Source organism: Salmo salar, chromosome 11, assembly GCF_965601325.2.
Source record: "Salmo salar chromosome 11, fSalSal1, whole genome shotgun sequence".
NCBI classification, from domain to species: domain Eukaryota; kingdom Metazoa; phylum Chordata; class Actinopteri; order Salmoniformes; family Salmonidae; genus Salmo; species Salmo salar.
Window position 1 is genome coordinate 108,645,260 of NC_138301.1, and position 13,757 is coordinate 108,659,016.

The 13,757-nt window shown below is 41.5% G+C and overlaps 1 protein-coding gene across 1 annotated transcript; it reads left to right on the top strand.

Moving 5' to 3' along the window:
* The first annotated feature begins 1,425 nt into the window (after positions 1-1,425).
* On the top strand, positions 1,426-13,566 carry LOC106563617 (UDP-glucose 6-dehydrogenase). Its single transcript, XM_014129348.3, has 12 exons — positions 1,426-1,629; positions 9,250-9,418; positions 9,681-9,782; positions 10,191-10,391; positions 10,504-10,701; positions 10,801-10,948; positions 11,145-11,239; positions 11,386-11,516; positions 11,631-11,773; positions 12,026-12,117; positions 12,284-12,394; positions 12,800-13,566. Exons 2-12 carry the CDS (start codon positions 9,257-9,259, stop codon positions 12,902-12,904), a joined length of 1,488 nt encoding a protein of 495 aa, XP_013984823.1. The 5' UTR covers positions 1,426-1,629; positions 9,250-9,256; the 3' UTR covers positions 12,905-13,566.
* The last annotated feature ends 191 nt before the right edge of the window (positions 13,567-13,757 follow it).

Genomic DNA, 13,757 nt, shown 5'->3' on the forward strand with positions numbered 1-13,757 from the left:
AAATAAGACAATTATGCCATGTGGTTTTGCTTAATATAAGGAATTTGAAATGATTTATACGTTTACTTTAGATACTTAAGGACTGTATATTTGAGCTGTTCCAAATACTTTTGATAATTAAGTATATTTAAAACCAAAATCTTTTAGACTTTTACACCAGTAGTATTTTACTGGGTGACTTTCACTTTTACTTGAGTCATTTTCTATAAAGGTATCTTTACTTTTACTCAAGTATGACAATTGGGTACTTGTTCCAGCACTGCTCTCTGCTTAGGACAAAGGGGCACCTAAAAGTAGGCTAAGGTAATTACATTTGCCCTGAGGGTGGATAGAGAGAGGGAAGTGAATGAGTAGAGTGCTTTGATTGTGTGTAATGACTCCTAACTTTTCCTGGGTTAGTAACGATTTGGGGGAGCTGGGTATGACTTAATCTGACGAGTGGGTGGACCCTCGCCTTGTTTCCTTAGGAACACAGCACAAAGACAGCAGTCATGATGCTGAGGGGGACGGACTAGTGAAATTACCCCGCACCGTAACACGTCAGCAATGAGTGTTTTAGAATATCCTTATTGAACAGCACCACGGTTTCTTAGCATAACACTACGGTAATGTGTATGGAATGAGAGACTACGATTGGGCTGTGAGACTATTCCCATGGCTTTTATTTGCAAATTACAAATGCGTACTTACGAGCCCCTCCCAACAATGCAGAAAGGAAAATATAGAATAAAAAAAACTGGATACGAAACGTACTGTTTTTCTCTTCACCCAGCTGAGTTACTCGCGCTATAATAACAACGTGGATGGACACTCCCGCAGCTGTGGTCTGTGCATGTTTGATCTCAAATTGAGCTGGGTTGTGCCTCAGGGGTTTACGATTAAATCATTACGATGAGTGGATTGCTTTTGTGACACTGTTACAAATTCCACTGTATGTTTTTCTATGCTGTTCTCCATTCATCCGTCAGTGTGATGGAATTGTATTATCATTGGACTAATAGATTGTAGTACACTCCCACCACCTCTCCCAGACAAATCTCATCATATGCCTTCTGCTATAGCTGTCTTTTGCTCAGCTTCATGTTTTGTCTCCAAGGTTTATAAATAATACTCAATATGTGAAATAATGTGTTTTCATTACATTTGCAAATGTTTCTGTCACACCCATGTACTAACTAGTGATAGGCAATCAATACTTCGCCTACATGAATTGGATCTCAAAGAACTAAATCCTAAACCCCTTCGAACAACAAGATTTTTCAGCCACACATTGGCATAACAATGTACTTACCCTGTAATAAATTGTATAATATGAACTTCTGTAACTTGGTGCCATAGACTGAATGGTTGCGTCTTCTTAAATGAACACATTTCTGGTAAGCATCAGTGGGGATGTGACGTTAAAGGAATGTGAAACCCTGCCCTCTGTTTGAGATTTAGATAGAAGTCTCACCGTGGTACTCAGCATACCAAACTCTTTTCACTGGAGCAAGCGTCCACACCACTTCTGATCATCATCACCACAGACCAGCAATCATACCCCTGGAAGAAAATAAAACGGGATCACTTTGTGGTTGATAGTCTGTGAAATTGTATTCGGTTGAACAGCGCACCCATCATTAAACACTGGTAAGTGTTTTGTGGTTAGTGGGCTAGCTAGTTAGCCCCCCCAAAATAAGCTTTGTAACGTTAGCTAGCTAAACACATTGATGATCGACTAGATGGGGATACATTCATGTAAATAACAGGTATGGATAAATTATATGTGACTGGTGTACAGGCGCAAGTTACCGAGATACCGTTAGGTAACTAGCTAGCAAATAACATCGAAGTGTTTGCTCCCACTGAAACGTGTGGCCAAGTTCTAAACCTTCTAAATTACCGTGTGGGAAGTTTTAAACCCCCACGTCTATACATTACAGACTTTAGTTTGTTCCGGAATTGGATCCCTTGATAAAGATGTTGAAATAAGACTGTAAAAAATAAATACAAATACTGAGCTACAGTAGCTATATTGTATGCTCAAAAAAAGTTATTTTATACTTAAACAAAATCTTTCTCAGAGCAATTGTATAACAAGTTAAGAGTCTCTCCTGTAATCAATACTTCAGCACCCTCCACTTACGAGGACAACCACACTGAGCTTTTTTCTTAAAGGTTTTATGAGATTGGAGAACACATTGGGAGAAATCTTAGACCATTCAGAATCTTTCCAGATCCTTGATATCCTTCGCCTGCGCATATGGACTGCCCTCTTCAATTCATACTACAGGTTTTCAGTGGGGTTCAAGTCCGGAGACAAATAACCATAGCAAAATATTGATTTTTGTGATCAATGAACCATTCTTTGTAGATTTTGTTGTGTGCTTTGGGTTATTGGTTCCTCACCAGCCACAAAAGGGGTTCTGATTGTGAAATGCAGTTTTATTCACAGAATACTTTTCTATGGTTTCTTTTGGTCGTTCAATATCCAGATCTGTTCCTAATCATCCCTCTAAAGATTCTTGACTTTGGTCTGGTTACTGTGATGATTGGTCTCCCAAGTGGTGCAGCAGTCTAAGGCACTGCATCTCAGTGCTAGAGGCGTCACTACAGACCCTGGTTCAATTCCAGGTTGTATCACAACCGGCCGTGATTGGGAGTCCCGTAGGGCGGCGCACAATTGGCCCAGTGTCGTTAGGGGTAGACCTACATTTTAAATAAGAATTTGTTCTTAACTGACTTGCCTAGTTAAATAAAGGTTAAATAAAAAATAAATAAATAATAATAACTGATTTACTACTGATAAAGGGCATACGGCGGCCAGTTGCACATGTTTATACTCATATCTGGCAGATCCTGTACATGGTAAAAGTTGGGAATAATGTATAATTTGTATCTAGTGCGATGGAGGGCTAGGGGCCAATTATGTGTGCGCACGCTCGTGTGTTGACTGACAGTAGTCCCAGGAAGTTCCATCTGACTGCACATAGAGCCCTCTGTGATTTAGAGACAGCGTGGCAGCATAGGTAGAGTGAGGGGAAAACTGGTCAAATAGAGGTGGCTTAATTTGCTACACAGAATTTTCCATTGATACCCACTGGGGAATCCAACTCAATCTTGAAGGTATTGCCATGAAACATTCAGATTATGCTTTGAAAATAATTTTTGTTTTGATAGTCAGTATTGACTTTCAAATAGCACAGCACATAAAGCCAACCAGGGTTCTCCCCCAAAAATGAGAGGCACTGTGCCACCTTTTTGACTGGCTGTGCCACTATGTAAAACATATATTTATTTTTTACTTGTCATAAGGCAATTTTTTTTGCTGTAGATGGCAGGTGTTCAAAAACACAAATCTCTCGGGCCTCCACCCCAGCTATATTCGGCAGCACCACCTTGTTAAAAAAATCCCGGTGAGAACCCTGCCAACGTTTTGACCTCGAGGCTGGAGCCCTTCTCAATGACATGCTGGATACCAGACATCCTTGGGAAAGGAAAAACTCAAAGGCTTGACTGAAACCATGGGTTGATGTGCTGGTCTAAAAAATATATATTTTCGAGGCTTTCCCTTGGCTATGACCGTGATGCTCCCTCCCTCCTCACAAGGACAGTTTATTGCTTTGTTTATATAATTATTAAGGTATGGACTGTACACTGCAATTCAGCTCTTAGATTCCAATGTTGTACACCATGACAAACTAAACTTTACTATTGTTGTAAACTGTACAATTACGGCAAGTTATAAGAAAATGCATTTACAGTGCATTCGGAAAGTCTTCAGACCCCTTGACTTTTTCCACATTTTGTTATGTTACAGCCTTATTCTAAAATGTAGTAAATAAATGTTTTTCCTAATCAAACTACACACAATACCCCATAATGAAAAAGCAAATTCGTTTTTAGGATGTTTTGGAAATTGATTAAATATATAACAGAAATACCTTATTTACATAGGTATTCAGACCCTTTGCTATGAGACTCAAAATTGAGCTCAGGTGCATCCTGTTTCCATTGATCATCCTTAAGATGTTTCTACAAATTGATTGAAGTCTGCCTGTGGTAAATTCAATTGATTGGACATGATTTGGAAAGGCAAGCACCTGTCTATATAAAGGTTGACAGTGCATGTCAGAGCAAAAACCAAGCCATGAGGTCAAAGGAATTGTCCGTAGAGCTCTGAGACAGGATTGTGTCGAGGCACAGATCTGGAGAAGGATACCAAAAATGGCCTCCATCATTCTTAAATGGAAGTAGTTTGGAATAGAGGTCGACCGATTATGATTTTTCAACACTGATACTGATTATTGGAGGACCAAAAAAACCCGATACCGATTAATCGGACGTTTTTTTTTTTTTTTTTTTTTGTAATAATGACAATTACAACAATACTGAATGAACACTTATTTTAACTTAATATAATACATCAATTAACTCAAATTTAGCCTCAAATAAATAATGAAACATGTTCAATTTGGTTTAAATAATGCAAAAACAAAGTGTTGGAGAAGAAAGTAAAAGTGCAATATGTGCCATGTAAAAAAGCTAACGTTTAAGTTTCTTGCTCAGAACATGAGAACATATGAAAGCTGGTGGTTCCTTTTAACATGAGTCATCAATATTCCCAGGTAAGAAGTTTTAGGTTGTAGTTATTATAGGAATTATAGGACTATTTCTCTCTATACGATTTGTATTTCATATACCTTTGACTATTGGATGTTCTTATAAGCACTTTAGTATTGCCAGTGTAACAGTATAGCTTCCGTCCCTCTCCTCGCTCCTACCTGGGCTCGAACCAGGAACACATCGACAACAGCCACCCTCGAAGCAGCGTTACCCATGCAGAGCAAGGGAAACAACTACTCCAAGTCTCAGAGCGAGTGACGTTTGAAACGCTATTAGCGCTCACCCGGCTAACTAGCTAGCCATTTCACATCGGTTACACCAGCCTAATCTTGGGAGTTGATAGGCTTGAAGTCATAAACAGCGCAATGCTTGAAGAATTGCAAAGGGCTGCTGGCAAATGCACGAAAGTGCTGTTTGAATGAACGCTTACGAGCCTGCTGCTGCCTACCATCGCTCAGTCAGACTGCTCTATCAAATCATAGACTTAATTATAACATAATAACACACAGAAATACGAGCCTTAGGTCATTGATATGGTCGATTCCGGAAACTATCATCTCGAAAACAAAACGTTTTTCCTGTCAGTGAAATACGGAACCGTTCCGTATTTTATCTAACGGGTGGCATCCCTAAGTCTAAATATTCCTGTTACATTGCACAACCTTCAGTGTTATGTCATAATTACATAAAATTCTGGCTAATTAGTTTGCAACGAGCCAGGCGGCCCAAACTGTTGCATATACCCTGACTCTGCGTGCAATGAACGCAAAATGACACAATTTCACCTGGTTAATATTGCCTGCTAACCTGGATTTCTTTTGGCTAAATATACAGGTTTAAAAATATATACTTCTGTGTATTGATTTTAAGAAAGGCATTGATGTTTATGGTTAGATACAGTCGTGTAACGATTGTGCTTTTTTATCAAATGCGCTTTTGTTAAATCATCCCCCGTTTGGCGAAGTCGGCTGTCTTTGTTAGGAAGAAATAGTCTTCACAGTTCGCAACGAGCCAGGCGGCCCAAACGGCTGTATATACCCTGACTCTGTTTGCAAGAGAAGTGACACATTTTCGCTAGTTAAAAGAAATTCATGTTAGCAGGCAATATTAACTAAATATGCAGGTTTAAAAATATATACTTGTGTATTGATTTTAAGAAAGGCATTGATGTTTATGGTTGGAGCAACGTGTACCCAAGCAATTATATGCAACGCAGGACAGGCTAGATAAACTAGTAATATCATCAACCATGTGTAGTTAACTAGTGATTATGATTGATTGATTGTTTTTATAAGATAACTTTAATGCTAGCTAGCAACTTACCTTGGCTTCTTACTGCATTCGCGTAACAGGCAGGCTCCTCGTGGAGTGGAATGTAAAGCAGGTGGTTAGAGCATTGGACTGGTTAACCGTAAGGTTGCAAGATTGAATCCCCGAGCTGACAAGGTAGAAATCTGTCGTCCTGCCCCTGAACAAGGCAGTTAACCCACCGTTCCTAGGCCGTCATTGAAAATAAGAATGTGTTCTTAACTGACTTGCCTAGTTAAATAAAGGTCTAAAAAAATCGGCGTCCAAAAATACAGATTTCTGATTGTTATGAAAACTTGAAATCGGCCCTAATTAATCGGCCATTCCGATTAATCGGTCGACCTCTAGTTTGGAACCACCAAGACTCTTCCTAGAGCTGGCCGCCTGGCCAAACTGAGCAATCGGGGGAGAAGGGTCTTGGTCAGGTAGGTGACCAAGAACCCGATGGTCACTCCGACAGAGCTCCAGATTTCCTCTGTGGAGATGGGAGAACCTTCCAGAAGGACAACCATCTCTACAGCACTTCACCAATCAGGCCTTTATGGTAGAGTGGCCAGACAGAAGCCACTCCTCAGTAAAAGGCACATGACAGCCCATTTGGAGTTTGCCAAAAGGCACCTAAAGGACTCTCAGACCACGAGAAACAAGATTCTCTGGTGTGATGAAACCAAAATTGAACTCTTTGGCAGATGAAAACCTGCTCAGGACCTCAGACTGGGGGGCAAAGGATCACCTTCCAACAGGACAACGACCCTAAGCACACATCCAAGACAACACAGGGGTGGCTTCATGACAAGTCTCTGAATGTTTTTGAGTGGCCCAGCCAGTGCCCAGACTTGAACGCTACAAGCTTGTAGCACCATCCCCAAGAAGACTCGAGGCTGCCAAAGGCGTTTCAACAAAGTACTGAGTAAAGGGTCTGAATACTTATGTAAATGTGATATTTCCATTTTTTTAAACTTAAGTGTTTTTGCTTTGTCATTAAGGGGCATTGTGTGTAGATTGAGAGGGGGAGAATTATTGTATCAATTTTAGAGAAAGTCTGTAATTTAACAAAATGTAGAAAAAGTAAATGGATCTGAATACTTTCCTAATGCACTGTACAGTGAGGGAAAAAAGTATTTGATCCCCTGCTGATTTTGTACGTTTGCCCACTGACAAAGACATGATCCATCTATAATTTTAATGGTAGGTTTATTTGAACAGTGAGAGACAGAATAACAACAAAAAAATCCTGAAAAACGCATGTCAAAAATGTTAAATTGATTAGCATTTTAATGAGGGAAATAAGTATTTGACCCCTCTGCAAAACATGACTTAGTACTTGGTGGCAAAACCCTTGTTGGCAATCACAGAGGTCAGACGTTTCTTGTAGTTGGCCACCAGGTTTGCACACATCTCAGGAGGGATTTTGTCCCACTCCTCTTTGCAGATCTTCTCCAAGTTATTAAGGTTTCGAGGCTGACGTTTGGAAACTCGAACCTTCAGCTTCCTCCACAGATTTTCTATGGGATTAAGGTCTGGAGACTGGCTAGGCCACTCCAGGACCTTAATGCGCTTCTTCTTGAGCCACTCCTTTGTTGCCTTTGCCGTGTGTTTTGGGTCATTGTCATGCTGGAATACCCATCCACGACCCATTTTCAATGCCCTGGCTGAGGGAAGGAGGTTCTCACCCAAGATTTGACAGTACATGGCCCCGTCCATCGTCCCTTTGATGCGGTGAAGTTGTCCTGTCCCCTTAGCAGAAAAACACCCGCAAAGCATAATGTTTCCACCTCCATGTTTGACGGTGGGGATGGTGTTCTTGGGGTCATAGGCAGCATTCCTCCTCCTCCAAACACGGCGAGTTGAGTTGATGCCAAAGAGCTCCATTTTGGTCTCATCTGACCACAACACTTTCACCCAGTTGTCCTCTGAATCATTCAGATGTTAATTGGCTGTCACGATTCTCTAACATGCAGGAGGGGTGAAGTCAGGCACAGGAGACCAAGGTACGTGAAAACACGTTTAATAGACACCAGTCCAAAAAATGCCAAAATACAAGGCAGGGTACAATACATCCAGTAATAGGCAAGAGCCCTCAAACTGAGTCGGAACGCAGCCCACGAAACCCGTATGCCCAAATATATAAACGGCAGAGGAAAACCCAATCCCCAACCTTACAAACGTAGACACAAATAATCCCGCACAATCCCAAACCTAAACAGACAGACTAAATACCCCCACTAACGAACTAACTCAAAACAGGTGCTAACATAAAACAGACATCACCAAATGAAAAGGAGATCGGTGGCAGCTAGTAGGCCGGCGACGATGACCGTCGAGCGCCGCCCGAACGGGGAGAGGCGCCATGTCTGTAGACGTTGTGACATTGGCAAACTTCAGACAGGCATGTATATGTGCTTTCTTGAGCAGGGGGACCTTGCGGGCGCTGCAGGATTTCAGTCCTTCAAGGCGTATTGTGTTACCAATTGTTTTCTTGGTGACTATGGTCCCAGCTGCCTTGAGATCATTGACAAGATCCTCTCGTGTAGTTCTGGGCTGATTCCTCACTGTTCTCATGATCATTGCAAATCCACGAGGTGAGATCTTGCATGGAGCCCCAGGCCGAGGGAGATTGACAGTTCTTTTGTGTTTCTTCCATTTGCGAATAATCTCACCAACAGTTGTCACCTTCTCACCAAGCTGCTTGCCGATGGTCTTGTAGCCCATTCCAGCCTTGTGTAGGTCTACAATCTTGTCCCTGACATCCTTGGAGAGCTCTTTGGTCTTGGCCATGGTGGAGAGTTTGGAATCTGATTGATTGATTGCTTCTGTGGACAGGTGTCTTTTATACAGGTAACAAACTGAGATTAGGAGCACTCCCTTTAAGAGTGTGCTCCTAATCTCAGCTCGTTACCTGTATAAAAGACACCTGGGAGCCAGAAATCTTTCTGATTGAGAGGGGGTCAAATACTTATTTCCCTCATTAAAATGCAAATCAATTTATAACATTTTTGACATGCGTTTTTATGGATTGTTTTGTTGTTATTCTGTCTCTCACTGTTCAAATAAACCTATTAAAATTATAGACTGATCATTTCTTTATCAGTGGGCAAATGTACAAAATCAGCAGGGGATCAAATACTTTTTTCCCTCACTGTATGTAACTGACACCCTGCTTGGTAAAGGATGTCAGTAGTGCCAGGAGTTAAAATAAATGACAGACCCATCTGTATTTGCTTAGTTTCTGTTAAATGGAAATGTTGGGGAAGAAATTGCTATTTTATCACTCAATTCATTGAAAAAAATACTATGTAGACCCCCGTCTTACATGATTGTATTTTCTTTCTCGAGAGGGAGAATGATGGAGGTGAGGAGGATCTGTTGTATTGGGGCTGGCTACGTGGGCGGTCCCACCTGCAGCGTCATCGCCCAGATGTGCCCTGAAGTGACGGTTACCGTGGTTGATGTGAATGAGGACCGCATCCGTGCCTGGAATTCTGATAGCCTTCCCATCTTTGAGGTGAGTGGGAGACAATATTAGTACAAGAAACTATCGGAATAGATCTCAACTTAGTAGAACTTGTCTCAACTGCAGGAAATTAAGTAAAACTGTATTCATTCATATCCAGGTTTCTCAAAGATCTGTCCTAACTTGTATTGGTCTTTCCAATATTTCCAGCTACTAGTGTTGCCACGTAAAGTCATTCATTTTGGCCACTTGACTTTTGAGCTCTCATGATACTTTTGACACTTGTGCTCTAACAACCTCTCTCTCTTTCTAGCTTGGACTCCAGGAAGTGGTGGACTCATGCCGCGGGGTCAACCTTTTCTTCTCCACAGACATTGATGAGGCCATAAAAAATGCAGACCTGGTCTTCATATCTGTAAATACTCCTTTTCAACACTTTCCTTTCTTATGTGAAGTATTGTTGAGACATGCGTCTCAGTTTTGCTTTCTTTGAAGGTAATAGTAATAATTTGGTGGTTGCTTATATTTGTCAAACTTCACACGTGTGTATTTAAAAAAAGAAAAGATTAATGTTGTTTTGCATATCTCCCCCTAAGACAACCTCTGGGGGTCACGACCAGGGTCAGCAATTAGGGTTAAGTGCCTTTTTCAAGGGCACAGCACAGACAGATTTTCCACCTTGTCTGCTCGGGGATTCGACCTAGTGACCTTTAGTTTACTGGCCAAATACTCTAACCACTAGACTACCTGCCGCCCAAAATGCAGTGATGAAAAAAGATCCATGATTGAATCCACCTGAAACATTTCCCCTTTCCTTTGCCAGGTCAATACACCTACCAAGACGTTTGGGATTGGTAAGGGTCGAGCAGCGGACCTGAAGTACATAGAAGCATGTGCCCGGCGCATTGCCGATGTCTCCAGTGGCTGTAAGATTGTTGTGGAGAAAAGCACAGTTCCTGTACGTGCTGCTGAGAGCATCCGCCGCATCTTCAATGCCAACACCAAGAGTAGCCTCAGCTTCCAGGTGATTTCAGGGGACAGGCTTGCATGGGTGGATGGACTGCGTATCAAACGTCTACTTTCATCTACCTGCCATGTCTTCAGGTCTTTAAAAGTATGATCTTGTTCTCCTGCAGGTTCTCTCAAACCCAGAGTTTCTTGCTGAGGGAACAGCCATCACTGATCTGAAGAATCCAGACAGGGTATTGATTGGGGGGGATGAGACCCCCGAGGGCCAACATGCTATTCAGGCCTTGCGGAGCATCTATGAACACTGGGTCCCCAAGAACAAGATCATCACCACCAATACCTGGTCCTCTGAGCTTTCCAAGCTGGTATTTATATGTCCTTCTATACATTACTGTATAACAATCTCAGGTCAGCAGCGTTACGATCTGAGACACCTCCTGCAATGTTTCCTGGTTTTTCCATAGGCAGCCAATGCCTTTCTTGCCCAACGTATCAGTAGCATCAACTCTATCAGTGCCCTCTGTGAGGTAACCGGTGCTGATGTGGAGGAGGTGGCGCATGCCATTGGGACAGACCAGAGAATAGGCAGCCGCTTCCTGAAGGCCAGCGTAGGTGAGTGGGAGAGAAGCAAGGCTGGAGTGGTTGAGTTGTGGGGCAGTAACAGTTAAGTTGTGGTTGGATGAGATCATTGGATGACTGAGCGGTTAGATGAGATCATTGGATGACTGAGTGATTGGGTTTCAGTTATGGAAAAGTGGGATATGAGTGGATGAGTTCAGTCATGATACATTCTGTGTTTGTTTCACAGGATTTGGTGGCAGCTGTTTCCAGAAAGACGTTCTCAATCTTGTGTACCTATGCGAGTCGGTGAACTTACCCGAGGTTGCAAGATACTGGCAACAGGTGTGCTTTTATCATCAACTCAAAGTAGTGTAATACAGAACTCGCTTCTCATTTGATAAGACATTCCTGTACCACTTTTTTGTTTTACAGTCAGTAAATACAGTATCACAATGACATGTTGAACATCTCATTGTTGCATCTCCCAGGTTATAGAGATAAACGACTACCAGCGAAAACGATTCTCCTCACGGATAATCAACTGCCTCTTCAACACAGTGACAGACAAGAAGATAGCCTTGCTCGGATTCGCTTTCAAGAAAAACACTGGTGATACAAGGTATGGAGGGGCATTTAAAATATTTTTCTGCTTACATCCAAAGCTCTGAGCGTATTGTCCTGTTGCCCCCTCCAAGCTCATATACTTATATCCTTGTGTGCATTTTGTTTTCAGGGAATCCTCTAGTATCTACATTAGTCGCTACCTGCTGGAGGAGGGAGCCTGTCTACACATCTATGACCCAAAGGTTAAAGCTGAGCAGATCATGCAGGACCTGACTAAGCCCACACCCTCAGAAAGACATGACACTGCCACAGGTAGCCACAGTGTTCTTTCTGTAAATTAATATAATAGTAAATCATCAAGAAGATTAACATGAATACCTTTATTGAATGCATAATGATATTTCAAGGGGTGTTCTGTTCTCTGCGTTAGGTGTTAGTTGCCATAACGTGGGAGACTTTTTTTGCTCATTCTAATGAGATGGGATTAATGTTTGTTGTACAATTGTGTGAAAAAGTTGTATTTATATGCATGAAGTAATCCTTGTTTATCCTCACTCATCCTAGTTTCTCGTCTAGTCACCATCGTCACAGACCCATACAAGGCTTGTGAGAACGCCCATGCGATTGTGATCTGCACAGAGTGGGATATGTTCACGGTGTGTATTTAATTTTTTAAGCTACTCACTCATCAAATGGCAAGGAGATGACTCTGACCACACAGATATTTTGGTTCCACTTATATAATAACATAACGTATTTGCACAGTTCATTGATGAAAGGGCGCTCTCAATGTAAAACATGAAGTCTATATTTGTATTGCAGGAGCTGGACTATGAGAGGATCCATAAAGCCATGCTGAAACCCGCCTTCATCTTTGACGGCAGAAGGATCTTGGACAGCTTGCACGACCAACTCCAGCATATTGGCTTCCAGGCGAGTAACCACGGCCACACTAAAAAATATATGTTTTGTCACATACACCGGATAGGTGCAGTGAAATGTGTTGTTTTCCAGGGTCAGCCATAGTAGTATGGCAAACCCTGGAGCAAATTAGGGATAAGTGCCTTAGTCAAGGGCACATCAGCAGATTTTTCACCTTTTCGAACTGGCCCAACACTCTAACCGCTAGGCTACCTGTGAACAATGTCTAGGTTTCTGATGAGATTATGAAAACACCCTAGGACCAAAAAAAAGGTTGTCTTTGCTTTTGGAAGGCTGTGTTGGCAAAAAGCCAAAGATCCATTCACAGCAGCATGCTTAGTGAGTCCCATTAGTATTTGAAAAAAGTTGAGTAATAGACAGTCCACTTTTCCAAAGTAATTGTTTTGTCCTTTCCAGGTGGAGACTATTGGGAAAAGAGTTAACCAAAGAATCCCTTTCACTGCCAGTGGCGACAGGTCAGAAATGGACCAACCGCAACCATTGAAGAAGAACAAACTGTGAAGTGTTCTTTACGGGACAGCAGCGTCAGAGCCGGCTCAATGCAGTAGTAAATTAAACCAAGTTATAACTTTGCTGTAATATTAAAATCAGTCATTTAAGCACCCGCATCAACTTGATGGGATGACTTCAAACAAATAATTATGTTAGCTACAATGAAAGAGAGGCCTGGAGAATGTTTCGGTTAGGGTTCAAGACCTGGTTTGTCAGCTACACGCGGCAACAATATCCCTCCAACCTTATGCTTAATTTCTTTGTTTTGTGCATGTTGGGACAACTACCAGGGTTTGGATGTTTTACTTACACAAGGGGTAAAACAACTTAAACTGATTTCATAACTTTCTGAATTTGCCCTTTTTTCAAGTTTTCTGCCTAAAAGTATTCATGTACGAAAGCAATTTTTAAAGGACAGATTCCATTTTTCTTACTAAAGATAATGTGTTTAGTTTTTATTCATTTCAAATCAATTTTTATACAAGATGGTGCTAGTTGAATGTTAACTTAAGCAGTGTGAACATGAACCCGATAATGCAATATTCTAATGATATGTATTATCTTTATGCATGAACTCTGTAAAGTAAAACATTTATCTATAGTTTTTACATGCGGAATAAAAAGCATTTTTAGTATCTGGAATTTAAAAAAAAAAAATTGCAGGCCCAGAATCAATAGTACTGTACTACAATTATGTTACTTTCTCTCAAGTGTTGTGTACTATGTAGTGGTGTTGCCGGGTTTACATAACAGCAAGGTTGCTCCCCCTCCTTATTAGTTAGATGTCTCATGGATGGTCAGGCATTTGCACGGTCATTCTGTCAGCTAATTCTAGGAAACTGGAAGACTTTCCTCACGGAAC

Coding starts and splice junctions, on each gene's coding strand:
- LOC106563617 (XM_014129348.3), top strand. CDS start 9,257: ATGATGGAGGTGAGGAGGATCTGTTGTATTGGGGCTGGCTACGTGGGC. Junction 10,392..10,503: donor AGAGTAGCCTCAGCTTCCAG/GTGATTTCAGGG, acceptor GTTCTCCTGCAG/GTTCTCTCAAACCCAGAGTT. Junction 11,774..12,025: donor AAGACATGACACTGCCACAG/GTAGCCACAGTG, acceptor CACTCATCCTAG/TTTCTCGTCTAGTCACCATC.